Source organism: Strigops habroptila, chromosome 9 (assembly GCF_004027225.2).
Source record: "Strigops habroptila isolate Jane chromosome 9, bStrHab1.2.pri, whole genome shotgun sequence".
Classification (NCBI taxonomy): domain Eukaryota; kingdom Metazoa; phylum Chordata; class Aves; order Psittaciformes; family Psittacidae; genus Strigops; species Strigops habroptila.
In genome coordinates, this window is record NC_044285.2 from 29364871 (window position 1) to 29392841 (window position 27971).

General features: G+C 42.2%; 2 protein-coding genes across 7 annotated transcripts in view; one reads left to right on the forward strand and one right to left on the reverse strand.

The window, feature by feature from the left end:
• Window positions 1–12744, reverse strand: part of ZC3H12B (zinc finger CCCH-type containing 12B) — a 30077-nt gene extending 17333 nt beyond the window's left edge. For 2 of the 6 annotated variants that reach the window (XM_030496680.1, XM_030496677.1), the window contains exons 1-2: window positions 9749–10074; window positions 7066–7194 (exon numbers count right to left, since the gene is read on the reverse strand). The gene's annotated coding sequence lies outside the window, so the exon portion shown is untranslated. Of the gene's footprint in view, window positions 1–7065; window positions 7195–9748; window positions 10075–11737; window positions 12097–12459 lie in introns of those variants that run through there. The other 4 variants (XM_030496676.1, XM_030496683.1, XM_030496678.1 and 1 more) reach the window with 3 other exon arrangements.
• Window positions 12745–15863: 3119 nt separating this feature from the next.
• On the forward strand, window positions 15864–27958 carry ZC4H2 (zinc finger C4H2-type containing). The gene is made up of 5 exons (XM_030497897.1): window positions 15864–16068; window positions 20364–20535; window positions 21775–21947; window positions 22638–22800; window positions 23918–27958. Exons 1-5 carry the CDS (start codon window positions 15947–15949, stop codon window positions 24029–24031), a joined length of 744 nt encoding a protein of 247 aa, XP_030353757.1. The 5' UTR covers window positions 15864–15946; the 3' UTR covers window positions 24032–27958.
• The last annotated feature ends 13 nt before the right edge of the window (window positions 27959–27971 follow it).

Here is a 27971-nt window from a genome sequence, read left to right on the forward strand (position 1 = left end):
AGATCATTTGTATTTCCTAGTTCACATTTTCCACATCTATAGGAAAACAATTCCTGGCTACGAAACTTCCTCCTTCTCACTTTAGGTAACAAAGTTAATGATTTCTTTGATACATGTAAAAACAGTCACAACTGGTACCACATCTCCGAGAAAACTTCCACTCTGCAGCAATATACGTATGCACTCAACTCACTGGCATTTGGTCTAAAAAACTTCAAATCTGCAATGGCAGAGTTTGTTTTTCCACTGCCCAGAAGTCCAAATACATCATCTTGCAGAATACTGACAATAATGAAGAATTTCTGATTTACATCACGAAGCAGTGGTAGTGCAGCTGTACCTAAACACCTCAATCAGTTCCTATTCTATTCTAACTATACAGTCCCTGCCCAGGAGCAAACACAACACTTAGATGATGACTGAATCATCTATGGCTGAATTAAACAAGTGATAACTGGAATACCAGAAAGACGAGACAAAACATTTCCATATTGTTTCAGCTCACTGAAACACCTTTAGAGGGCAGTACTTTGTGGGCACACTAAGGGGCTTTATTGAGATGTCTTAAAGGAACAAGTGAAAAGAAATCATGTTTAATATGCATGTGTGGAAACACACACAGCAAAATAAGCAGTTTAGGAAAGGATCTCAATATGAAGTGAAAGCCTGGATAAATGTTTTGGTGGATTAACAGAAACAGATGACTCAATCTCAGCCATCTCCCAGGCCATAACATTGAAAAACCTCAGAGCAGTCTGGTTGCATGAGTCTAAGAAGAAGCCAAGTCTGGGATGAATCCCAGATTTTGGACTCAACATATCCAGGAGAAACGAAAGCAGCATTTCAGCCATTTTCATGGCTTCAGCATGAACTTTAATGTCTTAGTATCTTATGTCTCTTCGTTTCACTCAGTTATCATTAGCATGCTCCTCCGTATAGATTCTTCCCTGTAAGACAGGAAGAGGCATCTTTCTGAATTAAAAGCTGAACATTCAGGGTGAACTAAAATTCTATTTAGCCAGAAGTTCCAGCAAAAGGAAGTAAGATCTGTAGATGAGAAATCTGTGAAGCAAATAAACAGATCAAGCCGTTTGAATTAACTCCCCAGTAACATGGTATAGAGTAAAGACTGAAAGAAAACTGATGAGACTCTGGCACCCTTTACAGAAGGATGATGAGGAGAATGAAGTGAAGAGACAAAGTGACAATCTCACCTCTGCACATCAAGTTAGCCTGCAAACACAGTATACCTTTATCAGGGCAGTATCAGACCAAATAGTACAGGAGCGAACTATGTCTTACTTTTAATCTAGTGCAAGCAATTCCTGCAACATGTAGAATAAATTGACAGCTTTCAGGCAAAGTCTTAGGACAATGATATCGTGAGCTCTATTTCTGGAAACAATAGGTGATTCATTGAGAAGTCTCTATTATCTCATTGCCTTTATGCTCACTTTGCTCTTACGTGCACAGAAAAAATGTTACTGGAAAAAAGCACCAACAATCAGTTTACAGAACTATCCTTGTGGATCATTTTCCACTGCTTTGTTTTGTTATTCCACTTCTTCTGTCGGTACAGGTGCATTAAGGAGTTACCACAAGGGGAAATAAGAAAAGAAATCCACTTACAAGTAAAACCAGAACCTTAAAAATGTAAATAATTTTAGTAACACTCGAGTTTGCTGATAACTATGAAATGAGAAGTGAGTGTGCCTCAAAGTCTTCTCAAGCTGGAATAAAAGCTCATCTCACAGATCAGAAACAATAACATTGTATGGCTCAAACTGCAGTGTTTGTTTAGTATGAGTTACATTCTCTCCAAAGACAGACGAATATGAACACACACAAACAGAGAGAAAAGAAAACTATCACCAATTTCTGATGTGAAGATCTTATAACTCAGAAATACATATACCGGGGCTTTAAAATTTTAATTCTCACGATGTTCATTGCTAAGCAACCAAGTGTTCTTACTGAACACCTCTTTCAGCACAGTCACGACTGACTAGTAGAAATGATAATGTGATTCAGAGAAAAGTGTGAGGCAAAGTCATCTATATTTTGTTCATAAAGGACCAAACTGAAAGCATCTATTTAATTTTGCTGGTATTAAAACAGAAGGAAAATGTCTGCTCAGTAATAAAGTACTTTAATGGTAATGAAAAGAGTTTGGGAATTATTTAACAATTACTATTCAAATGACAATGACTATTAAAGAGCTGGTGCTAGAAATACTCTATTCAAAGCCTGTTCCTTTCAGCCGGCCCAACACAGTCAGAGAAGACAGGGTGAGAGAATGGACTGAAGAACTTCTTTTGGTCCCTTCTGGCACTCGCTTTCCACCACCTCAGTGTGCTCTGAGCCAGACCCTTCAACAGGGCAATTCTAGAGTGCACACATCTGTTATGAGGAACAACTTTTACATTACAAATATTTTATTAACTCTTTTCGTCAACTGTTAAGCAGCTTTACTTGTGTTCTGTCATTGCAGATTAAACCACAAAACTAAAAAAGGAAAAAATAAGCCAAACCACAATTATTTCCTCAAACGTCTCTCACCTGGATAATAAATACATATGACAGTGATCCCATAGTATGTATTTTAAGGAGAGGGAGGACTATTTATTATCTAACTGAACATTGATATATGAAATGGTAACATTTGGGGGAGTTCCATATGCACAGTGAGGAATAAATATTGTAGATTTCTCCTTTGGTATTTCTAAAACTGTCAAATAAACATCTTCACAAGAGTCAAAAAAATGTGGCATAGTTTTTTATTAAGAAAATCAAGTTATTCCCTCCACGACTTCAGCGTGAATTTTAATGCCTTAATATCTCATGTCTCTTCATTTCACTAACTTACCACTAGCATGCTCCTCTGTGTAGATTCTTCCCTGTAAGACAGGAAGAAGCATCTTTCTGGAAGAAGGCTGTTCTAAACAACAGCCAAGTCTTTGACTACTGGGGCTATTCCTACATCATCAGCAGCTGAGTGAAGCACACAAAGACACCCAGGCATCATTTTCACATGGCCAGTTCAGGCACTAAGAGCAAACACAAACTGCGTAAATCTCGCACAATCCTGGGTTACTTGTTCTACAACACATGAATGAATGAAACCCATTCTATCATCTCCACAATCAAGCAGGTAGGGCTGGTATACTACAGATCTACTACAGCTATGCCATGTGATTCCAGTGTAGACACTGTATAAGCCTCCTAACACAAAAGCTGACAACTTCCTGGTTACACACATACTGATTACAGTAAATTAAAGAGACTAAAACCATGGAAACAATATGAGCAGCGACCAAAAGAAAAAAGAAGTCTTTTGAAAAATGATTCAGTGTTCAGAGACACTACATCCAACAGGAACTCCAACACTGCAGTGGGCTATAGCACAGACTAGTGGTTACTCTAAAGATGCGTTCGTTCTCTGAGCACGTTTCCACGATCTTTAAAAACTTCGCCAACACACAACTGATTTCCATTTTAAAGACATCACCATTTGGGCCTGCAGCATACACACAAAACCCCAAAAAACCCCGAAACGCACTGTAAAAGTCTTCAGGAATGTGACAAAAGTGAATTTATCAGGCAGGAGTTATGTCAGAGCACACAGACAGAGAGCAGCTCAAGGCACACCGATAACACTGGGCTTTGGCTTAGCCCTTTATTTTGAAACCATGTTTCTGGAGCGCTCATGAAAAAAGTGACACAACTCAAAACTGGTGTTCTCATGGCACTGAAGCCGCAACCTTCTCAGTGTGTTCTTATTTCAGGAGCAGTGCAGAGATTACACACTCCTGTTTGCTGCTTTGAATATTTTCTGAGCTAGTGAGCTATTTTATCTACTGAGAAAGAAGTACTTAAAGCTGACAAAGCCTATGAGTCACAAATAAAAATGGTAGCTTTTCTCATTCTAATTATACACTCAGGTCACACACATCTGCTGGGACAGATTCACAACTGAAGAAAAGCAGAAAATATTCTAAAATTAACATTTGGGTATTTCAGAATGGATTCAAAGAACAGCGCTGTGCTGCGTGACGTGATGTGCAATTATCTTTTGTCCTCAATAAAAAGGGCTGGTGATTTGTAGCGTTTTGCCTGAGTGTTTATACACCTCGAGCCACTTGATTTCCATATTTATCATGACTTTAAACAGAGATAACAGGAATCCATTACAGTTTACACATGTATACCATAATAATACATATCTTGTAATTCAACAGGTATTAATCACTTTCACCATTTAGTTTTTGAACCTTCGAATGAATTACATGTTAGCATGTAACACATGCGGGAGCTCAGTATATTTCATTTGCACTGGCTGTGTCAGGTGTTGCAGGACTGTCTGAATACAGCAGAGAATGGGCTTTGTAGAAAATTCTCCTATCTAAGTTGGACATTTTGAAATTAAAGCAACTCCAAATGTGATACTTTTGCAAAAAGACAAGATTCATAATCTGTACTCACAGTTTCAAGTGCATCTCTCAGTTGTGTCAACAAGATATGACCAAGCACTCTGAATATACCCAGCAGGACCGGGAATAAAGAATTCCATCCTTTTATTCCTTTTAAAACTGTACTTTACATGGCTTTATTAAGGTTGTTCTAAGAGCTTTTGTACTTAGCAAACAACACTCATATAAGCATCAAACCAGTGCCAGATGTACAGCATTCTCTGATATAGCTTCCATAAAAAGTCCCAAATACATACAAGCCACTTGGTGAAGGAAAACAAGGCTTTAACCAAGATAAAAGCCATCAGGCTTTAACCAAGATAAAAGCAGGTAAGAGGAGCAAGGAATCTTCCTATTTAAAAGGAATATTAATTTTGAGCACATGTTCAAACACTTTTTGTATTTTTTAATCTAATAAATTAAACCAATTCATTTCTCTGTTGTAGAAGAGATGGTCTAAACCAAAGACCTGAGCACAGATCTGCAGCTCCTTTATACTTTGAGAGACATGTATAATCAGTATTCCCAGAGCATGCACCAAGTCAAACAGCATTTTTAACAGAAGCATTAAAATGGCAGATCAGAGTTTTTAATCCCTTGATAACTAAAGCCATATAAATGACAGCATTTTGATTCAGTTTAATGGGGTTTTTTCTTACCTTACTATGCAATGTCAGTCTCAACATCCTAATGGGAAATTTCAACACTGTCATTCTGATGAACAGAGAAACCTCAAGTTTACACTAATCAAAGGCCTGATATGGTGGAGTCTTCTATGCAGCCAAACTCAGAACAACATCACGAAAAATATTTTACCTTTTCTACTTATTATAACTTCTCTGAACTACAACACTGATACACATTAAGTCTAAAGTAAAGCACTAGCAGGTAACACCTTGTCCTTAAAGCTAATATTGAAGCCACAACTGAAAACCAGCCTGCTGGCTATGACTATCATAATTTTTACTTAGAAGCTTCCTCCTTTCTGAGTCAATTCAGGTGTCATATTATAAAAGAAAAACAAAACTGTCATTTCTGTTTCTGCATCTGTCTCTCTCCCTCCTTTAACTATCTTTGGAGTAAAATAAGGAATGTGACTTGGCACACTTCTGTTACAGAGCAAGGGAAGATCTTCATTGTTGATTCACCAGTTCAGATGAATGTAACCATCATCACCACCCAGTCCTGAAGGGAATATTCTTTCCTACCAAATGCTTGGGGAACTCTTGCAATGGCAGAAGAGGTTCAGTTGTGCAGAGAACTGAATTTGAGGAATCCACACACCAGAATATATAGAACTAGCAAGAACTTTAGAAACACCACTAAGTTTTACCTTTCTGACCTTCTGAATCTTTTTGTGCCTACTTGTGTCCTGTCTACAAAGAGCAGTGAGGGAAAAAAATCCCACTATACACACAGAGATAGATATGCCCATACATATACACACCTTATAAATCTTTCAATGTATCACTTGATACATTTCACAGACCACTTTAGAAAAGCGAAAGAGTTCTTCCAAATGCTGCTAAAGCTTAAGTCACACACTTGTTCTTCCCCACCACCTTCTTGCCCACTGTCCCCAAAATCCCCTTCCCACAGCTGACTCAGTTTAAAACAAATGATGCCTGCTGTGTGCAAGCTATGGGAATTCAGGGCCACTGCAATGATACAAGGTAAGCCACTGAGCTGGCAGATCATTCATTTTCAAATCTGATGAGACTATCCACAGGTAGCACACCTGTATTCCTGCAATCTTGCCATAAACTCTTAACCGAAACCCCTAAGCCAGGAACCTACTTGTCCATGACTTCCTACATTATGAAGAAGCTGATGGGCTCATGCATGCCAGCTGGAAAAGAATTTGGTGGGGAGTTTTTGAGGGGACAGTTAGGGGAGAAGTGCTTGGTTTTGAACACAGATCAAGTTTCCAGTGCATCTCCAAAAAATAATTGCCCCTGTGCAAAGGGGAAGAACGTCCTGCAACACAAAGGCAAGAATGAACTGTTATGGTAGACAAAAATATCTTATACAAGCATTATTGTGCAGAAAGTAATTGTGCAGTTACCCCCTAAGGACCTCAGTTTCTCACTTTCCAGTTCAAGTGATTGGTGTTTGGCTGGACCAGGGACCAGGGCATCAGAGAGTCACAGTATCATTCAGCAATTACAAGACATTCAGCTGAATTACATCAAAAAGCCACTACTTATTTCCCAGACTGAAAGTTAAAGAGCACAACTCTGTCTTTTAATGGTCTTTTTTACTGGAGCAAAATTAGATTAAATACTACAACAATTCCAGTGATCAAGACTTAAAAAACAAACCCAAAAAAACTTCCCGGATCTGCCACTGAGCTCCAGCAGGTCACAAAGTTACAGGTATGTTTTTGACTGACCTCGATAAAACCTCCCTTGTTCAGCTTAGCGGAAATGGTACTGACTTACTGGGCTATTGTGCTCAACCTGCCCACAACAAGCAAGACACTAAACAGAAAAGCACTTTGCTGCATCAGAAATAAGACCTCCAAGAAGGTGCTCAGAACTTCATTTTTCTAACTGCTCAAACTGTAGTATCAACATCACAAACATTAGGTATCTACCTTGCAGGACTGGCTGACAAGTTGACTGAACATCTGTGGTGCTTTTCCACGGCTACCCCTTCCTGAAGGATTCAGAAATTAATTTAGAGACCATTTCAGAAAACGCCAGGAAAAAAGCCCAACATGAACCTGTTAACAGACAACAGGGAAATGAGTAAAAGTATTTTGATTAGCTGAAAGTTTGAGAAACCATGGCCACTTCTGAAGAGCCAAATAAAATCTGTTAAACACTAAAGTCAAAGCAGATTTGGAACATTAAATAAAACAATGTATTCTTTGCTGTGCAAATATGTGATGAATCCCTTGCTTTGGTGATGAGTACAGGATTCAATTAAAAGCATACAATAGAATAACAATATTTTAGAACAGAAGCCCTGGTAGGAGGATATGCATCTTCACTTCATTCTTAGCACATTGTGAAGTTTTGTTAAACTGAAAACTTGTACTAAGAAACTCCAATATCACCTCCATGTTTGAGGTACTCCAAATGTATTTCAGTAAATACTTCAAGTAATCACTGGTATCAGTATTAGACTACACATAAAAGCACGCTGTGTCTAACATGTCACAAACAGAGGTCTTGAAATGGCTTGTGAAGGAGTCAACTCCAAATCAAGTGCAAACTGAAGAGAAATACAAAGGTAGTACAGAATCTGAGCATCTTACCTCAAACTTAATTCACTTGCAACACTCATAAGTACAAATTCAAATGGACAGAATGGACATAGTTGGAATTATAAACAGAGGAAGTGGCATTTCAGCTGCCTCTTCCTGTCTATGATTTGCCTGTGGAGTTAACAGATAGCTTCACCTAACAGGTAGTGCTGAGCACGAGACAAGTACAAAGAACAGGCCAGACTTCTGAAGGGAAGGAAATGGAATATTTCTGTCACATCAGGTGCTCAACTGTACTTCTTAAGCCAGGAAGAGAAAAAGAAGAAAAAAGTAGACAGTAAATATGCATCCAAAAGAAGGTGTTCTCACAATAATACACTAGTTCTTTCCACCCATCTTCTCTTTCTAATAATCTCAAGCAGTTTCAGCTGGCATTATTGCTGCTGTTGCCTGTTGTCCCTACCAAGGCAACATTTACACTTCAGTTGACAACATTACATAAAAAGATCACTTGTTAGCACTTCCTTATAGACTGAGATCATGTGTTCAGATCTGAAATCAAAGTAGTGCACCAGTTCTCCTAATGCACATTCTGATAGAAGGCCATTTGGTACAACCTACTCTGCAGATCCAAATGACTCATTAATGCTCTGGGAAGGAAAAAATATTGTGTTTGCAGCCAAGCCAAAGACACATCAAGGATGTGATGCATCTTATCATCTTAACTTACACTCATCCTAATGTTGTAATTGAATATTTAGAATACTACTTTGATAGACTAAACCAAATGTTCCTTTAAGTCAAAAACCTCACCCAGAAGCAATCTTTGAGAAACCTGAAAAACAAAGGGTACTCATGTTTGTAAAGGTCTCAATACACTGTGTGGACCCTCACATGCTCTGCCACCACCAAGAGGCAAGATGTACTCGGTTGGTAGGACAGATGCCTTCTTATAAACTGAAACAACCACTTCACAAGCTGCTAAAAAAGTGACAGAAGCAGAGAAAGACACCTCGCTTGGGAAGCATCAAACAGCACCTTTGTGGCAAGCAGCAAGAGGAGCTCAAAGGCACCTTGTGATTAGATTTTCACACCTGTTACTTTGCTCTGCAGAACCACAGTCAGCCTGTCGCTAATTAGGTCTGTTCTGAGCAGGGTGTTGCGCTGGATGAACTCCTGGAGTCCAACCCAAACTGATTATTCTTTTATTCTAAGACTCTTTCATTCTTAGCATGCCAACACTACTCATTTCCAAAGTGAAGAAGCTCGAAACTCATGGTCAAGAAGACAAGAGAAAAAGCCTACTGCTTTGCTTTCAAAAATGAAAGCTGCAAATCCCTACCCTCCAGCAACTGCATCTCTCCCCTTCTAGAGAGATTTATATATGGATTAAGCCCGAGAGAGGGGTTTTTGTGTGGTGGGTTGTTTTGGTTTAGGGGGTGGTTTTTATTAGTTTTTTAAATCTGGACAATCTAGAAATCAGAAAAGGGAAAGACTTGGCAAAGAGTCTGAAATTAGTGTCTGACCTTAAAAAGGCGGGGGGGGGGTCGGCGCGCACAGCACAGAAGGGTAATCACATGTGGGATTTAGTTTAGTTTTGACTTTATGTGATCTGGCTGAGGTGTCTGTGGGCTCATTACATGAGTGTATACACTACATTTCTTGTGGATGTCCCTACCAACAATAATTAATAGCCTAAACTATTGCATTTAGCCTAAGGTTGATACTCTGTCCATTACGGTGCTCCTCTCAAGACAACTGGAATAGAAATTGACTTCCATAATCAGAACAGATATTAATCGTGATGAGGGAACTCTTTCCAGATAGACTGAATGTGGGAAAAGAGCTCTTCTATTTCAACTCTGGAACCACAAGCACCTTGGCCTATGTTAGGACTTGTAAAAGGCTTTAGTTATACTGCACCATGAGAGCCTTAACGAAACTGTAGAAGAGGCCCACCACAAGCCATGCAAAGCCTGTGTTTTATTCTGACATGGTGATTCCACCTGCTTTGCTAGCAAACAACGTCAAAAATAACTCATGTAAGAAAATGAAATACAATAGCTACCTTTAAAACACTTTGCTTTCAATATAGAAAGAATGTATAGAGTCGAAACAAAACTGCTGATGAAGAGTTCTCCTTATGACCAATCTCATTAGTAAATTGTTCATCTCGGAACAGCAAGACGCCACCTCAGGAGGTGCGCTACTGCTTAGCTCTGCACTTCCACATGCTTCCTACATCTGAAACGTATCAAACACAATGCTACGTATCATGGCTTCAGAAAGTGGTCATAGTATTCTTACTTCCAGATGAATTATCTGTGTTAGCATGAACATACTGTATTGAATACAGCTTATCAACAAAAGGGGACAAATCACAGGAAATAAAAAACAAACCAACCAGCCTCACACAGTGACAAATGTAAATCTTTTTTAAATACCAGTATTTTACTCAGACATGCTTTCATCTATAATGCCTAGGAAAAAAAATAGCTTTTTACAATAAACTCACCAAAAATACAGGTTTCTATATATAATATATATAAACATCTCTTTGTCCAGCCATGTACACATGGCTTTTCAAGGCCTTCTATGTCTTGCAGATTCCATGATCAAAAGAGGATAGTGTTCTCAGGGATGTGTGAGGTCTAGATAGCATTACAGCCATCTCTCTCTCTCTCTCTCTATATATATATATAAATTATATTTTGAGATAGACAAATCAATATATCAAACTAATTTACAATGTGGCAACATCTGGAAGCTTCTTCTGAGTTGATAAATTACATTTCTTCACCTTTCGAAGCCCTGCTTCCATCCCGAACTCACCTACTGCCTTCCTTATTCCCAAAAGCTCCAATGCTCTTGAAGTAAACAGTAACAGAGTGCAAGTGACAGAAGCAATTTGGTTTCTTTCCACTATTCACAGATCTGTGGTAGAATTGTAAGTGTTTAACAAAATCAGTTGCAAACTGTAGGAAAGTCAAAGCCAGTATATGTCTACAATGGAGTAATTTGCACTGGAAAAGGCATCCATAAGGACTAAGCAACAGAAAGCCAGAACTTACCACATCCCCAGCAGCTGACAGTAAGAATTTACCTTCTTACTAGCTCGTCTGTGTATAAAATGTCATTGGTACCCGTTCACCCTCTTAACACTTTTCGTTTCCATTCTTTCTGAGTAGTGAGTGTGGATGCTGTTGGATTTTCCTTTTTTAAGTACATCTTAAAGAGGTCACTCCCATGCAATTGTCTCAGGAAGCTTTACAGATGGCTCCTAATAAACTTGCTGAGCATTAGATCATATATTAGAAGAGAAACAGATCACAAGTCCAGAAAATGTCAACAGCCACAGGATCGATAGATGGAAAACACGACAGTGAAGAAGACGTATTCCAACAGCAGTCAAATTGTTCTAAATTTGAGGATGACCTTGACATGCCCACTAACCCATTTTCCCAGCAAAAAGCAAATATAATTTTACAAGTGACATTAGCTACACTTGTGAAATACGCCTTTCAGTCCTACATACCACAGTCCATTTATAACACCTGGCAAGAAAAAGATATCTCACCAACAAAGGATACCTCCAATACAAAAACGACTACCTGACATTACATCCGTTTCAATAAACAAATACACCAAGCATAAGCAATCAGATGGATGTGGAATGCTGCACACTCACAGGCACTCAGAACTACTGACAGGCATTAATGGGAATTCATAAATGACCAGTGTTTTAATTCTCTTTCTATTCCGACTTCCCGTTTATGACAATAGATGCTGATCACTGAAACACACAGCAAGATGAAAAACAAAAAAGGCAAAGTATCACATGTATCTCAATAAACGCGAATTAATTTAGATCCACATTTATCAACTTAGGATGACACAATATAGCTATTGATTCAATTTTCCTGTTTGCTAACTTGAACAGGAACCACACAGCTCTTGTGAAATATACACCCCAAAGGCTGAAATGAGAATTTGAAAAGCAGACAGCTGTGAAAAAATAACATTTTAAAAATAACTGATTAACAAAAGTATCTCAAACCTCATGTATACCGCAGTCAGCGACCAGTTCCTCAATCCTCATTGCACTATAAAGCAAAACGGAAGGATACAAGCAGCGATCACCGGTACCCTCCACAACTGCCTTATTTCACCACCTTTCGTTAACGCGAGCTCCTTGCTACCCTTCTCATGCTCAGACACCGAACACCTCAGACAGCGTGCTAACGCAGCCTTCGCAACCGCTCCTTGGCACTCACGAGTACTAAAAGCAACCAGCCGAATTCCCCTCTCCGTACCCAGCTCTCCAGGCCACCTCAGCCGCGCTGCCACCGCAAGCAGCTCCCCGCGAAGGCCCCGTGCCCTCTCGCCCAGGCGGGGCGGGCCGCAGCACGCCAAGGACAGCGGCCACGCCGCGGGGAGGGAAGCGCCAGGCCGAGCAGCCCCCCCACTCCTGCCGCCCCTCCCCGTGCGCGCAGGGCGGCGGGGGCACCGCCGGGGCCGGGAGAGGCGGCGGCGGCTCAGCGCGGAGCCGGGGGCCGGCAGGAGGCCGCGCCTCGACTGCGGCCGGGCCCGGAGAGAGCCCGGCGGAGCGGCAGGGGGCGCGCTGGCGGCCTCCCGCAGCACGCACAGCGCCTCAGCCGTGCCGCCGAGGAGGAGGAGGAGGAGGAGGAGGAGGAGGAGGGGGGGGCTCCACCATCGCCCCCCGCCCTCCCTCACCGCCGACCCTTTCCTCCCCCCTTCCCTTCCCAGCCGGGGCCTCACCCGCTGCTGTCGCTGCAGACACCGCCCGCGGCTCCCTGCGGGATATGGCGGCGGAGAGGCGAGGGACGGCGCGGCTCGGCGCGGCCGCGGCACGGGCCCCACTCCGGCCGCTCCCGCCGCATGGAGGGGGAAGTGCAGGCCGGAGCGAGGGGAGAGGAGCGGGGCGGAGGAGGAAAAGCCAGGGCGGGACGGGATGGGGAAGGGAGCGGAGCGGGTGTGGGGGGGCGGCTCAGCAGCGGCGGCAGCCCGGGGGCCGCTGCCTCCGCCTCATCGCTGCCTGCGCCTCAGCCGGGCCAGCGCCGCTGCCCGGGCGCCGTTGCCTAGCGACCGCGCGCGCAGCCCCCGCTGCTGCAGGCGCCGGGGCTGCTCGCGGCGCCCCGCGCGCTCGCGAGGAGGCGGCGCACGCGCAGCGCGGCGGCCGCGCGCACCAGCCTCCCCCCCACCTCCTTCTTCTCCCCCCCCCCCCCCCCCCCGGTGCTAAGTTGAGCTCTTACACACTGCACGTAGCGAAGGAGTAACAAAAACACCCTGCAAATGCTTTCGGCTTTGCGTACGTTTTGAAGACCAGATGCTCTGGAGATCTCAGGGCTGCCTCCTATCCATTTCAGTGCTGCTGGTGACTGCGCTCGGCTTCCCAAAGCGTCCTGAAACCAGTGTCAGCCTTCCCTTAAGATATGAAGTGGGGCGGTACAATTGGGGTGGCCCAGTTGTAGGAAAAAACCTTGTAAGTGTGACTTGAGTAGAGGTTGAAGGCTCAAAACCCCAACAGCATGGAGAAAGAATCCATTTTCATTTAAAAAAAATAATAATCAGGAATTTAAAGCAAATTTCACAACTTGGGATGCACCATGTTGATTCATCCATTTCAGGATGTTTACGTTTGACAGCATCGCTCCCCATTCTACTCATGGTGACTTGTACCTAATCCAGCACTACATAGAATGAACCAGGTTGGAAAAGATGTTTAAGATCACCAATTCCAACCATTCCCAGCACTGCCAAGGCCACCACTAACCCATGGCACTGAGGGCCTCATCTACACATTTGTGAACACTTCAGGGACGGTGACTCCAGCACTGCCCTGGGCAGCCTGTTCCAATGCCTGAGCACCCTTTGGGGAAGGAATTGTTCCTAATATCCAGCCTAAACCTCCCCTGGCACAGCTTGAGGCCAATACCTCTTGTCCTATCACTTTGTCTGCTGAAAGTTACACTGATAAAATATTGAGAAATTTGGCAGCAATGGCAGAAGCAGCATATAAAGGACCGTATTGTCCAGTCATGGGGAGAAAAAAGGATGCTACATTACCAAACCCAGGGAGAGCTGGGAGCAAAGAGCACAAACAGCAAAGAAGATTCACAGTACTTCAAAGGCAGCATAGAGAAGAGAGCACTAGAAAACAGATTGCCACAGAGAGCAAGAAAATAGTAAAGAGTGGATTGGAGAACACAGGTAAACCAAAGGGGAGGGGGGAACAAACCTGCCAATCCATGCTTAATGAAAACTAAGAATTTTTGCTATTGAAACATCCAATTATTAAAATAAATGAGGGTCTGATACTGGAGTCTGCATTCATTCCAAATTCCCATTTACTTCACTGGGAATTAAAAGCATTTTTGAAGATGAGTAAGGCTGTTATTATCAGGGGAAAACGAGCAGAAAGCTGCAATGCACTGGTCCTGATGTCATCCTTGAGTGCTGAAAGTTTTTATGACTGACCTGATTTCCTGGATCATTCGTTTCCACTGATGAGCGAAAGCAGGACAAACTGCATCTCTGGGGAGTTTCAGCATCTCACTGCCTGGCACAGGGGCTGATCCACGTTACAGAACATTGATCACTCAATGTCATTTGTGTAGGAAAACAAAAATCCCACTGATAAGACATTTGCTGCCCCAGTTCCACCACCCCAACGGCTCACACTGGCTGCTTATTGCTTCACGCTCCAGTTTGCCAGCTTCCCAGGCACAGATATTCACACATGAGGGGGACCACTTGCCCTTTAGTCTGCAACTGCAGATGCAACTGGCTCAAGACATTCAGTTCTATCACCATAAGCCCCAGCTCAAGCCATCTACCACATGCAATGTAAACATGTCCACACTGTCTTGTATTCAGTGTCTTTCGCATTCCCCAAAACACTCACCATTGCTCTCCTCTGCATTCTGTCCATTTTTAACATGACACCAGCAAGATTGATCGGTGCTGAGTAGCAGCGTTAAGTACTTCCAGTGCCTTCCAGATAACATCTCTGTTACATTCCAGAATAATTACCCTGTTTTCATCAGCCTCCCACTACCGACCGATGAGTGGTCTGCTATAGTCACTAAGACTATGGCACTGCTGCTTGTACATTTGTAACACACAGAAGTCTGCATTTGCAGAATCCAATTTCCCAACTGACTGCCTAGACCTTGAGCTTAACTTCCATTCTAATGTGCTGACCCTTCAGCCCAGCACGACCATCAGAGCTGGTAAATCCCAGGGTAACAGACTGGGCACACAGGTGAAGGACCATGGATTTAGGTGCCTTAGGGCAGATCATGGAAGAGACCTTCTGAAGTGTTGAGATATAACTGTTATCTTCATAAATTAAACCACAGTGCTTAGTACTTTACAGAAACCAAAGGAAAATAACAGAAAGACCAAGTGGTCACTTTCCTCAATCCAGCAGTTTTATTTGCATTTTGGCTTTCTTTTCCATAGTTACGAGTGCTATGTATAGTAGCAGAAATAAAAAAAGAAAAACCTAAAGAACAAAATACATCTGCTCTGAACTCCAGACACAGCCACATCACTCAGAGCACCTACTAGCAAACTGCACTGTAGTAATAATGGCTACAGCATGCCTTTGTGTCAGAATCATTTTTAATCAAAACTGTGAACTCATTCAACTGTCTCTTATCATATCAAATCATATTCAATAATTTTAATGAAATGCAAAACTCTGCACAAATCTCAGGAGGAAGCCTCCTGCTCTTTTTCTCATAGAATCATATCATAGAATGGTTTGGGTTGGAAGGGACCTTAAAGCTCAACCAGTTCCAACCCCCTGCCACGGGCAAAGGCATGTTCCACTAGAGCAGGTTGCTCCAAGCCCCTGCGTCCAACCTGGCCCTGAACACTGCCAGGGATGGGGCAGCCACAGCTCCTCTGGTCACCCTGTGCCAGTGACTCACCACGCTCACAAGGGAGAATTTCTTCCTAACGACCAATCTAAATCTCCCTTCTGTCAGTTTAAACCCAGTTTTTGTACACCCAACAACCTCTGACACAATGAGGTGTGACAAACTGATTTAAAGTGTAGTTGCAGGAAGAAGGGCAGGAAAGCTCTGCTCTGCATTGTGGGTGTTGTAGTCTTTCTGCTGCCTATCTGCCTCCCCAACAGTAGGAGGCTGGACTCCAAGTCCCAGAGCTCCCACTAGAGCCCACCGCACAGGCTCAGAGCCCATATGCCAGGAGGGGGTGACTACATTGTGTCTATTGTATGTTTTTTCTTTTTTTCCCCCTGGCATTTTGTACATTCCACGGGAGGTTTAAATCGGGAGTGAAGAGCATGGCAGATGAGCAAGAAATTATGTGTAAACTCGAGAGCATCAAGGAGATCAGGTATGTTTGCTTTGTGCCGCATCAGTTTAGATGAAGCAGCTTTTTCCTCGGGGGTGCAGAGGAGTTGCATCGATCTGAAAGTAGCTATTGTGCTACCGAGGGAAAGAAAAGCACCGCTGGGCTTCGTGGTAAGAGCCCAGCATACGTTTTCCTAAGTAGGGAAGGAGCCTCTGCTGCTGGGAATCGCCGCTGGAATGCGCGGTGAAGGGCGGCAGTGGCCGTGCATTTCCAGAGCAGTGGACCCGAGTGCTAACAGGAGGAGTGTAGGGTGGGAAGGACGCAGCACCCCGCGCAGCCGGGGGAGTGGTGTCGGGCCGCGATGTCCTTTTTAAAGCCCTTTGAATTATCATTTCTTATTCCAGAGGCGCTCTGGCATAAATCGATTATCCTGCCCCACTCACTCCCTGGGAAAGGGAGGGGAAAGGAAGGGAATGGCACGGAAAGCAGAGCACAGCACCGAAAGCCGAGGACCGAGGGCGGCCGGTGTCGGGGGAGGGAGGGCGACGGGCACCGGTTCAGCGTTGCGCTGGGGCCGTGGCCTGCGCGGGGGGGGACATGGGACTGGTGGTGACCCCCGCACGGTGAGTCGCAGGGTGCGTTCAAAGAGGGGCCCGATGCACGGCCCGGCCTTTGGCTTAGCTTTAGGTAGGGCTCAGGGCACTGATATTCAGGGTAAGGCCTGAGCTGCCTGTGTTTAGCAGGAATCCATACGTCCAGGAGGCAAAACAGGTTACAAAGGAAGTGAGGGCAGTGGTTTTGGATGCAGCCGGGAGGTGCAAGGCGTGCAGACAGTGGGTCACCCCACATGAGGAGCGTTTTGGGACATGGCAGCTAGCGAGGGGCTATGGGGGAGAGAGGCCAGAGGGCTGGGGAGAAAGGCTCTTCCACCAGCAGCGTGTGCAGGTGGGCACAGAGCCTGCTGGCAGGGAACAGCACCCCTAAGCAGCACGTTTTACCCACAGAAGAGGTGAATTAGGCAGCAGTGTATGGGCCTCAGCCATCCTCACAACATACCACAATGGGGAATAAAGATCAAGCAAAAGTATTTCTGTGTCTAACATCTCAAAGCTCTTTAGAAAGAGATGGGACAACACATGTTTTGCAGAGGAAGAACAATGCTTTTGTACTCAACTGTTAGGCAGGCTCTGATTTAAAATACAGATCTAACTATGGGCTACTACCATTCGTGGTCCAATTATTATAACAGTTAATGTAAATATCTCATGAAATTATCTTTTCAGAGAGAGTGGTGTCCTGTATTTGGAAATCTATGGTGCATTCAGTTTTCTGGTAATATATTCAAAGATGATATATAAACTGCAACTAAGACATTTCTGCTGTTGGTTTGTAGCATGAGGTGCTGTAAAGGTGATGTTAATGGCTTTATGAAAGTTTCTAGAATGTATTTTAAAGTAAAAAGAAATAGTCAACAAGGCAATCCTACTTGCAACACTGATGTCAAGTCTGAGTTGCCTTTAACAAAGTCTGATCAAATAAACCTATTTTTTCATCCCCAAATCTTTCAAAAGGAGCTTGCATTCGATGAAGCATTTACTTCAAAATGAACATGAGAATTTCTTGTTTACAGGCACACCTTTGATAGATTTGGCAGGCTTAATTTTCATCTGTATTCCGTGTATTATCCTACAGGCAGAGAGGGAAAAAGCCCTCACAATCAAAATCAGAGAAATTACCCATCCCTGTAGTTGATCTCTGTCACTTATTAAAGGCAGCTCAGCAGGGTTTTTGAAGAGATTCGGGAATCTGAATTGTAAGACCTGTATCTATATCCATATCTATATCTATACACACATACATACATATAATATGTAGTCAGTGAAATACTGCTGTCAGTAAACATTTGTATATGCCCACAATCCAAACATATCTGCACGTACTTATTTATATGCATTAAGTAGTTTCACAGAAATAACCTCAGTCATAAAATTAAGCCAATACCTAAAGACTGGACCTCAGTGTTCTGACTGGGAGGAGGTAAAGAATGAGAGTGAACTTATTGATGGCAGATGCTCATTTCACTGCTTAACGCCCTACTGGGGTGCACTTAGTGACTACTCTCATCAATGCAGTGTAAGAACTTAAATAGAAGGGAAAAGAATACGAGGGCAGAATTCATTAGCAGTCTAGAAATCACACAGTTTCTGTTTTAAAACATTACTGGGTATTGCCTCATGCTAACAGGAAGAGTTCTAACTTGTGTGCACTTTTTCTTTCCTCATCAAAAGTTAATCGTTTGGACTGAAATAATCCCCTGCAACTCATTTGTTGGGGAACAATTTGGCAGAGCATGGCAGACAGTGACTCATAACAGTAAGGAAACTGATCAATTTGCAGTGCCCTAAGTGAATGCATGCCACGAATACAGAGAGAAGAAACAGGGAGGAAACTGGGAACAAATACTTCCAGTTTCAGTAATCAAAGCTGCCATTACTAAATAAATGTTTTATGTAAACGGGAACAGTGAGACATGATGAAAACAAGTGTAGATGGTTGGATGGTACTTCTTAGTGGGATATTGCTGCATTTGAAATGGAAGGTAGAGAGGATCTCTTTTACTGGTTTATGTCCAATATTTATAATCAAGCTAGTATATGCCATTGTCTAGTACATGACAGAACACTGCCATTAAAGATTGTAGCTACATACTTGAATTCCATCTACATTCCAAGCTTCTTCTGCACTTCCTTCATAAAACTTTTACTAGTTGGCTTATTATTCCATCAGCTGGTTTTTGCTGTAATGGTGAGATAAGGATTTTTCAGAACAAGTATGATATAAAGCAGTTTCGGAAAGAGCCTTTGGGGACTGGGTATGGAAACAGTTTGTGACGGGAACAGATGCCCCACAGAGGTTTAGGAATCCCATTTTCTAGAAACAGGTGATAGAGCTGCTCCCCCCAGGGGGCTCAGTGCCTTCTGCTTCCATTAAAAACCTCAGACCTGTGTTGCTTGCTTCTTTGGGAGCAAGTCTGGGCCTAGTGGGAATGAAAGTTACACACCCAGTTCTAGGATCAGGGTGAAATCCCTGTGCTGGGATTTCATTGCTAATCTGATAAGCAGCTTCCTATAATCTGCAGACTGCATTCTATAGTCAGCTTTGCTGCTTACAGTGAATTTCAATCAAACTTACCCACGTTGCATTGGGATGGGAATAGGTTACCTCCCTCTTCCATCAAGCCTGTAGGAAGTCTACTGCATTATTCAGCAGTGCACTTGGAAACCAACATGGATCTATTTGTGCTAGGCGACTAAAAAGGAATGGTACATGCTTGCTTGTTTCACACAAAGTAAAGCAAGGAGTCCTGGAACTCTTGATTACACACATGCCTGAAATGTGACATTGCAGCCCCTTGTTAAAAAAACTGAAGTGTTGTTGACACATTGGTTACCCAGTATCATATTCTAACTTCCAGTACAAGAAAAATAACTAAGGCCTCTTCATTAACTAGATCACAGGAACAAGAACAGCGTGTTTGTTCTTTTCAACAGCTTGGATGAATGTCGAATCACACTCCTGCTTAAACTGTCTGATGACTGAAACTCGCACTCCTTAATTACTGGCTTTGAAGAGAGAGATAAGGGCTGCGTCTCAACATTTGTGCTATGGAATTAGGGATTTGCACAAATTAAAAAGATATTAAAATGCAGGATATAGGCAGAAACATTTACAAATATGACAGGTACTAGATCTTAGCAAAGAACCAAGAGAATGCAGAGCTGCTTGCAGGTGGGATGTTGATGGCCAGTGTCATTTGAGTTTTCACTACTCTGATATGTAATTGTTCCAGAATTTTCTTTAACCTGACACTGAAGCTAGTACTTTAGCAATTCAGATTACTGTCCACATAGTTTTAGTCAGTGTATATGACACTGTAATCACTTCCAATTAATTTTACGTTTCTCAGAATCCTCTGCTAAACCTCCCAGATCTTCTGGATTTCTCTATTTTGGTTTAATCTGAGATAACCGATGCAGTAGAGCTCTTATTAGTACCAATTCTCTGAATCTACAGCAACTGTTAAAGCCTGACAATGCTCTGTTAATTTCAGAATTCAGTATAATTCCAATAGCACTGAAAAGCTCAGCAAAAGAGCTGGGATGAGAATTCAGTTCTTGTTACACCTCATCTTTTCTCAGACATGTTTAGTCTTGCCCTTGTCTATCACTGTTGTTACCTTCTCCCATCTATTCACATATAAAGTGACACCTCACAAAAATACATTGCAGTGACTTAACTGTTGTCTCTCTATATTTTTACTTATCACTGGGATCCAGGAATAAGACTTTGCAGATGGAAAAAATAAAGGCACGACTGAAAGCAGAATTTGAAGCCCTGGAGTCTGAGGAGAGGCACCTGAAAGAATACAAGCAGGAAATGGACCTGCTGCTGCAAGAGAAGATGGCCCACGTGGAGGAGCTGCGGCTGATCCATGCTGATATTAATGTGGTATGCAACAGTCCAGCTGTGGACAGCCTAAGAGTTGTAGATGAATCACTCCACAGGTTGTGGAATTGTGCACATCACTGGTTCAATAATCCAGACTCCACAGCACCATCCTGGGATCCTACAAAGCAGCAAAGTCTATTTACCTCAGGATAATTGGGTTTTCCCCTGTCTGAGTTGGGCAGAATATTTTGTAATGTTGGCATATTAGCACCAAGAGGATAGATCACCAAGCTACAGCTTTACCAGCAGCCACAGTAACATCACTCTGGCAGACCCATAGAAAAATGTTCTTCTCTTAGTCTTTCCTTATTTAGCACCTCAAAATAGAGAACCTTTGGCAGCTAGGTGGGACTTCTGACTGGAGGCTTTTGGAAGAAAAGAGATTTTGGTAAAATACATATTCATTAAGTTCTTAGTAAGAGCTGACCTTCATCACCGAGTGGAACCACCAAACATTAAGAAGCACCAGCCTGAAGGGAATTAATACAAGTAAGAGAAACCCAGTTTATAAACAAGGAAGACTGGCCAATTAGAGGGGCTAAATGGGGAATGTATTTTTAAACCAGCAGGTTTTATGTCATGTTAGGGCACTTACATGGCTGTACAGTGGTTTCTTGCTCTGAAGGTATCCATGCTTTGCACCAGAAGAAAAAAGCTCCCACATTGTAAGAAGTACAAGCTACATACTGGATGTGCAGGCTGCATTTATTTATCACTTGAACAGTCTGTTCCCCATCCCAGCTGCATAACCTCAGTCTCTCTTTCATTCTCCCCTCTCTTCCTGTCACGTTGTCTTTTTCTCTGCTTTACTGGAGTAAGAGAAGCAGAAACCTCTCCTTAGCTTGTTTGTTAGCTTCTAACCATTGGCATTCAGATATCTTAGAAATACAGAAAATTAGTTTATTCTAATTTATTTTTTAATGTCTCCTGAGAGTTTTCTGTAGCTCTTCACTTGCTGACTTACCTGTAGCCTGTCTACCTGTTTTTTCTGTTGATCAGAAGGTCATATAGGTTGAGTGTATCTTTTAAAATGAAAATGCATCTCATATGTCACTTTGAATTGCTTCTTCCTTGCCCAGTTTTCATCCTCCCAGTATCTTTACTTTTTGTTTTACTACTGCATAGTCTCCAATCTCTTCCAAGTTGAGTGAGAAAATCTCTTCTTTCTGATACAGTCTGTTGCTCAGAGAGCTATTAAAGGAAGGGTTCTTTAGAAGCATGCCCATACTTCTGTTTCAGATGGAGAATACTATCAAGCAGTCTGAGAACGACCTCAACAAGCTCCTGGAATCTACTCGTCGCCTGCATGAGGAGTACAAACCCCTGAAGGAGCACGTAGATGCTTTGCGGATGACTCTGGGATTGCAGAGGCTGCCAGATCTATGTGAGGAGGAAGAGAAACTGTCCCTTGAGTAAGTCTCCAAAGAAAACATTATCTGGCTTTATACCTTCTCTTGATTCTACTGGTTATTTTGTCATTTTACTTGTGTTGGTTGGTGGGGGAGGGTGACAGAATTAGGTACTATTCAAAGAACAGTGTCCTTTGTTTTACAGATCAGTTTTAAAGGCAAGGGATGTTTTAAGAAAGTGACATTTCTCTTAACGCCCAGCACATTTGGCATCATTTTCACAGATACACAGTTTTCAAGATGTCTTTCGCATTTCTTCAGAAAAGCTGTTTTCCATTCCAAGCACCTTGATACTACAAAAAACGTATTAATCTGTCGCATATAAAAGTTATTCATTTTAACAGAATAAAATATAAAACCTAAGTTTGGCAGAGGTGCATCTAAATCTGTCAAACATTAAGTATGTATGTTGTCTAATTGCCATCCTATTAGATTTATATCCAGTTGTACATCACTATACCTTAGAAGCTGAAAATCTGGAATCTGGCTGAAGTGTACAAATGCAGAGGAAAATACCACCAATTCTATTTATGAACTAGTCCAAGTGGTGTCTAAGTGGAGGCAATTTGTCTCTAGTGGAGGAAGATGATAGGGAAACGTGATCCATTGTATTTTAACACAAAATATCCTTTACAAACTAATGGAATACTCCAGAAGGTGGTTATATTTTTGGGTTGGTTTTCTTTTGTCTAGCTACTTTGAAAAGCAGAAGGCGGAATGGCAGACAGAACCACAGGAGCCTCCCATCCCAGAGTCTCTGGCTGCAGCTGCAGCAGCTGCCCAGCAGCTGCAAGTGGCCAGGAAACAAGATACCAGACAGACAGCAACTTTCAGACAACAGCCACCTCCAATGAAGGTCAGCAGAGGGAATGTGCTGGGGTTTCGCTTTTGTCTTACGTTTATAAAGTTATCAATTTATGAAAAGGAAAAATGATGTGTCCTGATCCTGGTTTTTCCTACAGTGGTTCAAATCAAAATTAACCCCGGTAGACTTAAAGTAGTAGCACTGGTCATGAAGGGTGAAGGACAAGGCTCTGTATTATTTGACTCCTTTAAGACTTAAGAGTCTCCATCAGCAGAGATGTGGGCAATTCCCACTCCTCTTGTTTCATGTGGGAGAAAGGCATGAAAGAAGAAAAAATGCTGAGCAAAAGAACAACTAATAGCTGGGAGTTAATTCCAAAGAGGTTCATATTAGAGCAATGCACATATTTTATGAGGGAGAGTACTTACTGATGGTACATATTACTAGAAAAGGTGATTGTTTCTGCACTTCCTGGGATCTTCAAGTCAAGACTAACATATGAATTAATGTAACCCAACCACAGGCACCTAAGAGAGTTCTACTCAGCTCCTGCCATCAGTAAAAAGAGCTCAGTAGTTCCACAGGGGTATTCATCCCACCCAAGTTCCAAAGATTCACTGACTAAGGAGGCAAACTGACATACATAGGTACACTCCATAGTTCTGTATTTACTATCTGGACTCACACCATCAGAAAGCCTTTCCGAAAGTAATATGCTGATGGAAGTTAAAGGGCTTAGTATGGAGCAAAGGGCAGAGTTCTACACCTTCTGTTAAATATGTGGAATTCACTCAATCACGTGCTCCTGCCTTGAATTCTGTGACTCCACAGTTGGCCTTTACTGTAACTTCTCTGGCTCAGTTGTAAACATCTTTATGAAACTTTTGACACAAAACAGAATTCAATGTTAAAGTTATATACATACCTGAACCACGTGTCCGCTGAGCTGTAGTTTCAATTCAATAAAATACAAACTAGAATAGTGTTTCAGTTGGTCTAAAGTTACCGTACAATCCAGAGACCTGCGTTGTATAGAATGAAGCCACTGGTTTGCCTTTGAAGGCAAGAGGCCTTAGTTATTTTTTTGTGTTCTGTAACTTAGAATGTGATACTCAATAACAAAAACCTGTTGAACGTTTGTAACAAGAGCTGCAATGTCGCATTTCAGGCGTGTTTATCGTGTCACCAACAAATTCATCGGAACGCACCCATCTGCCCACTCTGCAAAGCAAAGAGCCGATCTCGGAATCCCAAAAAGCCCAAGAGGAAACAGGATGAATGAAACCCAGAAGACTGACAAGCAAACACATGACCCATTCCAGTACCCTTCCAGTAGAACTGCAGATGTGGCCAGACTTTACTGACGTGCAGACTCAAGTATGACCGACCCCTTGTTTTCTATTTAATGCAATGTAAGCACAATGTTCCTATTCTGTCTTAATTTCCTTCCAGTCCTTAGGATTTGGGTTTAGGAAAGTAAGTATTACTGGTGCTACAGTTTAACATTTCAACCATTCCATCTTTTGGACTCCTAAACAAAGTAGAATTCTTATGCAAGTACCCCAAATGCAAGGCTATTCCTATTGGCCAGATGTGATTACCACAGATGCTTTTATGTTCTCTTTTTAAAAACAAGTGTTACTAAAAGATTGAGACTATTTGAAGTGCTGAAATAACCATCTATTTGTTTCACTAAAGAACAAGTTGTTTTCCAAGCTAGTAAGACCATAGGTTTGGGCATCCAGTAGAGCTCTTTTTATACAGGAAATGTTCAGGAGAAAAAAGAAATTGGTTATAAAGGAAATCAGTGCATTAAGGACACATGTGAGTTTTGATTTACTGGAATTTGACTGTACCATTCCCTCCAACTTGACTTAAAATTTGGAAGTGGGATCAAGTTGCTGGCTGTGTGTGAAATTCTAAAATGATGTAATTTGTGATGCTTTAACATCTTAACATGGTATTATTTTCAGCAGTCAGAAAAGTGATGAAGAACAAGGCTCAACTGAACTGTATTAGTGGTCCTTCCAGGCTCTATGGCCAACCGGCTCACTGTGGTTCTCTAGGAAACATGTATGAGATATGCCACATCTCTGTGCACACAGACTGCAACGTCAGCCATTCTCACATCTTCTATTCCTACTTTCCACAGCCAAAATCTCCCTTGGCAGACATATCCTCCACTGGAGCACAGGGAAGTTCAGTAACATGCACCAGTGACAGTGTCAACTGCCTGGCTTTGGTGCCATTGTCCTCCCTCAACCAAAGCTTCCTATTTTTGTGTCTTTAAATAGGTCATTTTCAAGAAAGCTTTATTTCAGCCCAGGTTTTTTTCTTGCTCAGTATGTGTGCCAAAAGAATCCTGACTAAAGGACCCTCTAGACCACTGCCTGTATCCATGCCTTCCCTTTGTTTCACCTGATGCATCGTCAGTTCCTTCAGTGGGGAGGGCGGCAGTGACCCAACTATAGAACCAGGGCTTGAAATTCACTCATTTCTAATCCCAGTTTTGTCACCACCTTTGTTGTCTAAATTGATCTCAAGCATTAAATACTCTTTTCACTGACTTCAGGAGGCAGGGACTGCCTGTTCACATTCTTCTCTCTTTAGCCCAGGTTTTCGTCTACTGTTATGCTGGAGTGGTTATACTGAGAACTTTGCCTGAAGAACAGGGAAGCCCCAAGTCTCTGGTCAGAACTTTGGCAAATCCAAATCTGTACAAATCCAGATAAACCAGTTTTGCTGGGCAAATCACATACGTTGCATTAATGTCCTAACTCCACCACAATACACATGAGTGTTTTATTGAATATAGTCCTATAATTCATGCCAAGTTCAGGTGGTGGTCTCCAATTTTAATGTTTCATAGCCAAATAAACATCTGTCAATAGCAGAGACATATTTTCACGTGCCCCTGAAAATATGTGAAGAGCAGATTCTACTGGCTGAATTACTGGGATTCAGTCTCTGAGATAGCAATAATGGAGGATAGTCTGATCCCATGCTCCAAGTGGCAGCAGTGTGCTAACTATCCTTATACATGTTTCCTACACAAATACTGGATTCTACTTTTAAATGTCAGAGCAGCCACATGCTGTGTGCCCTGTTTCAAGCAATTCCTGTTGAGTTTCAGGGAAAATGCACACAGAGTTAAAGGACAGCATATGGACTCCCCCAAAGTGGATGCATGAGAGCAGCATACTTCAGTAGTCGTACATAAATGTAAGAAGTGGTGACAATGGAGAATGGGTGAAAGGTCTGCAATGAAGTTGTGTGAATAGAGGATAGATGTGTAGAGACTTGAACTTACAGTCCTGAAATAGATAGGGTTAGTTGTAGCTGCTCTCACTTCACTGTTACTTTGCCAGGTTCTTTCTTTCTTGAGAGATCTCTAGAGCTCTGAACTGAAGGATGCACCATTTACTACTTTAGTATGGCAATTTTGTATTTTTACTTTTTTAAACTAGTCCCTTGTGCCCTCGTGTTTAACAAGGTTTACTTTTTTTTAAAGAAAAAGATGTGACGATGACATAACTGTTTGTATCAACCATGTTCTCGTGTTTACAAATCTGTTTTCACATCCTTTACCAAGTTCTGCCATATGAATAGCGTGTGTTGCTGAGCATGAGTCTAACTGAATATGAGTCAACAGTTTGCCCTGGCAGCCAAAAGGGTCAACCATATCCTAGTGTGCATTGAGTCGGTTGAGGGAGGTGATTGTCCCTCTCTGCACTGCACTGGTGCAGCCTCAAGTACTGGGTGCAGTTTTGAACACATTAATGTAAGAAGGACAGGAAACTATTAGAGTGTGTCCAGAGGAAGGAAACCGAGATGGTGAAGGGTCTCGAGGGCAAGACTTAGGAGGAACTGCTGGTGGTCAGTCACTGGAACAGGCTTCTCAGGGAAGTGGTCACAGCACTGACCTGTCAGAGTTCAAGGAACATCTGGACAATGCTCTTAGTCATATGGTTTAGTGTTAGCTAATCCTGCAAGGAGTGGGATTTGGACTTGATGATCCTTATGTGTCCCTGCCAACTCAGGATATTCTGTGATTCTAACTATTTCAAGGGCACAAAATCAGTACTATGTATTAAGGGATTCTGGGGGTAGGGGCAGGGAGGGAAGCAGCTTCTTTCGTAGGGAACCAGTATTCTCCTTTTCTCTCACAGATTAATTAAGGAAGTTTCACCAAGGAACTCTTCTCATGACAGTCCCAGGCCCTTTTCTCCCAGGCACCTTTCTCAAGAGACTAGAGGATAATTGTGAAACAGTGATTTCTTGTGTTTCAGTCAGGGGAGGAAGGTGTCTGAGGTACAGTCCTTCCCAACACTCTGCAATTTTGCTCATGGAGCAACAGTGGCCTCTTCATTTGTACCTAAGCTTCTTTGCAGATACTTCTTCACTTAGCTTAAATTCATTCTTATTTGGGTTAAATTCTCCTAATAGCCACAAAGAGAACCTTCTCACTTACAAAACTTTTTCTTTACTAAAGTCTGGTTTAACCTTGGTTTTGTGATTCCCTTTTCAATGAGTATTCAAGTGGCAACAAAATCAATGGGTTCTTTTGTTATAGATGGTTTCCAGGGTCTTTTCCTGGTTCCTCACTTGCCTCAAAGGACAGTCCTGTTGTTTTGCAACCAAATGGCAAAAAAAAAAAATCACAAGCCTCTTCCCCTGCCCCCTTGAGCTCATGCTAAAAGAATGCCAACACTCTGCTGTGCCTAAAGGCTTTGCTATAGACATTTTCATACCCAGGCTGGGGTAGATCAGTTGTTCAAACTTTAGTGCCAAGGACCCCATTAACTATAAGGAAAATGTAAGCCAGATTTTACTACTTGCATTTCCTGAATTCAACGTTAGCTTTCTAAACAGGACACTGACTGACTGAACCTGCCAGTGGCTTCAAGTTACAGAACCTACTTTTGAAAGAAAGAATAGCCATCGATGTGTTCCTCTAGTAGCAGACTATTCAAGAAATGAAGACTTTATTAGCACTTTAAATGAATAAAAGTGCTTTCCTTTATTTTACAGCTTTCTCATTCCTCTGACATAGGTTTTCATTTTAGCATTTAGGTATTTTAGCAATATCTGTTGTTTTCACTGACTTCTGTGTTTTAAATATTTCACTCCTGTGCTCAGGAGGAGTAACAGTGGCTACCTGTTTAAGTTGTCTGTACAGTCCTTTTTAATAAATGTTTGTTTCATGTCATGCTTTCTTCCTG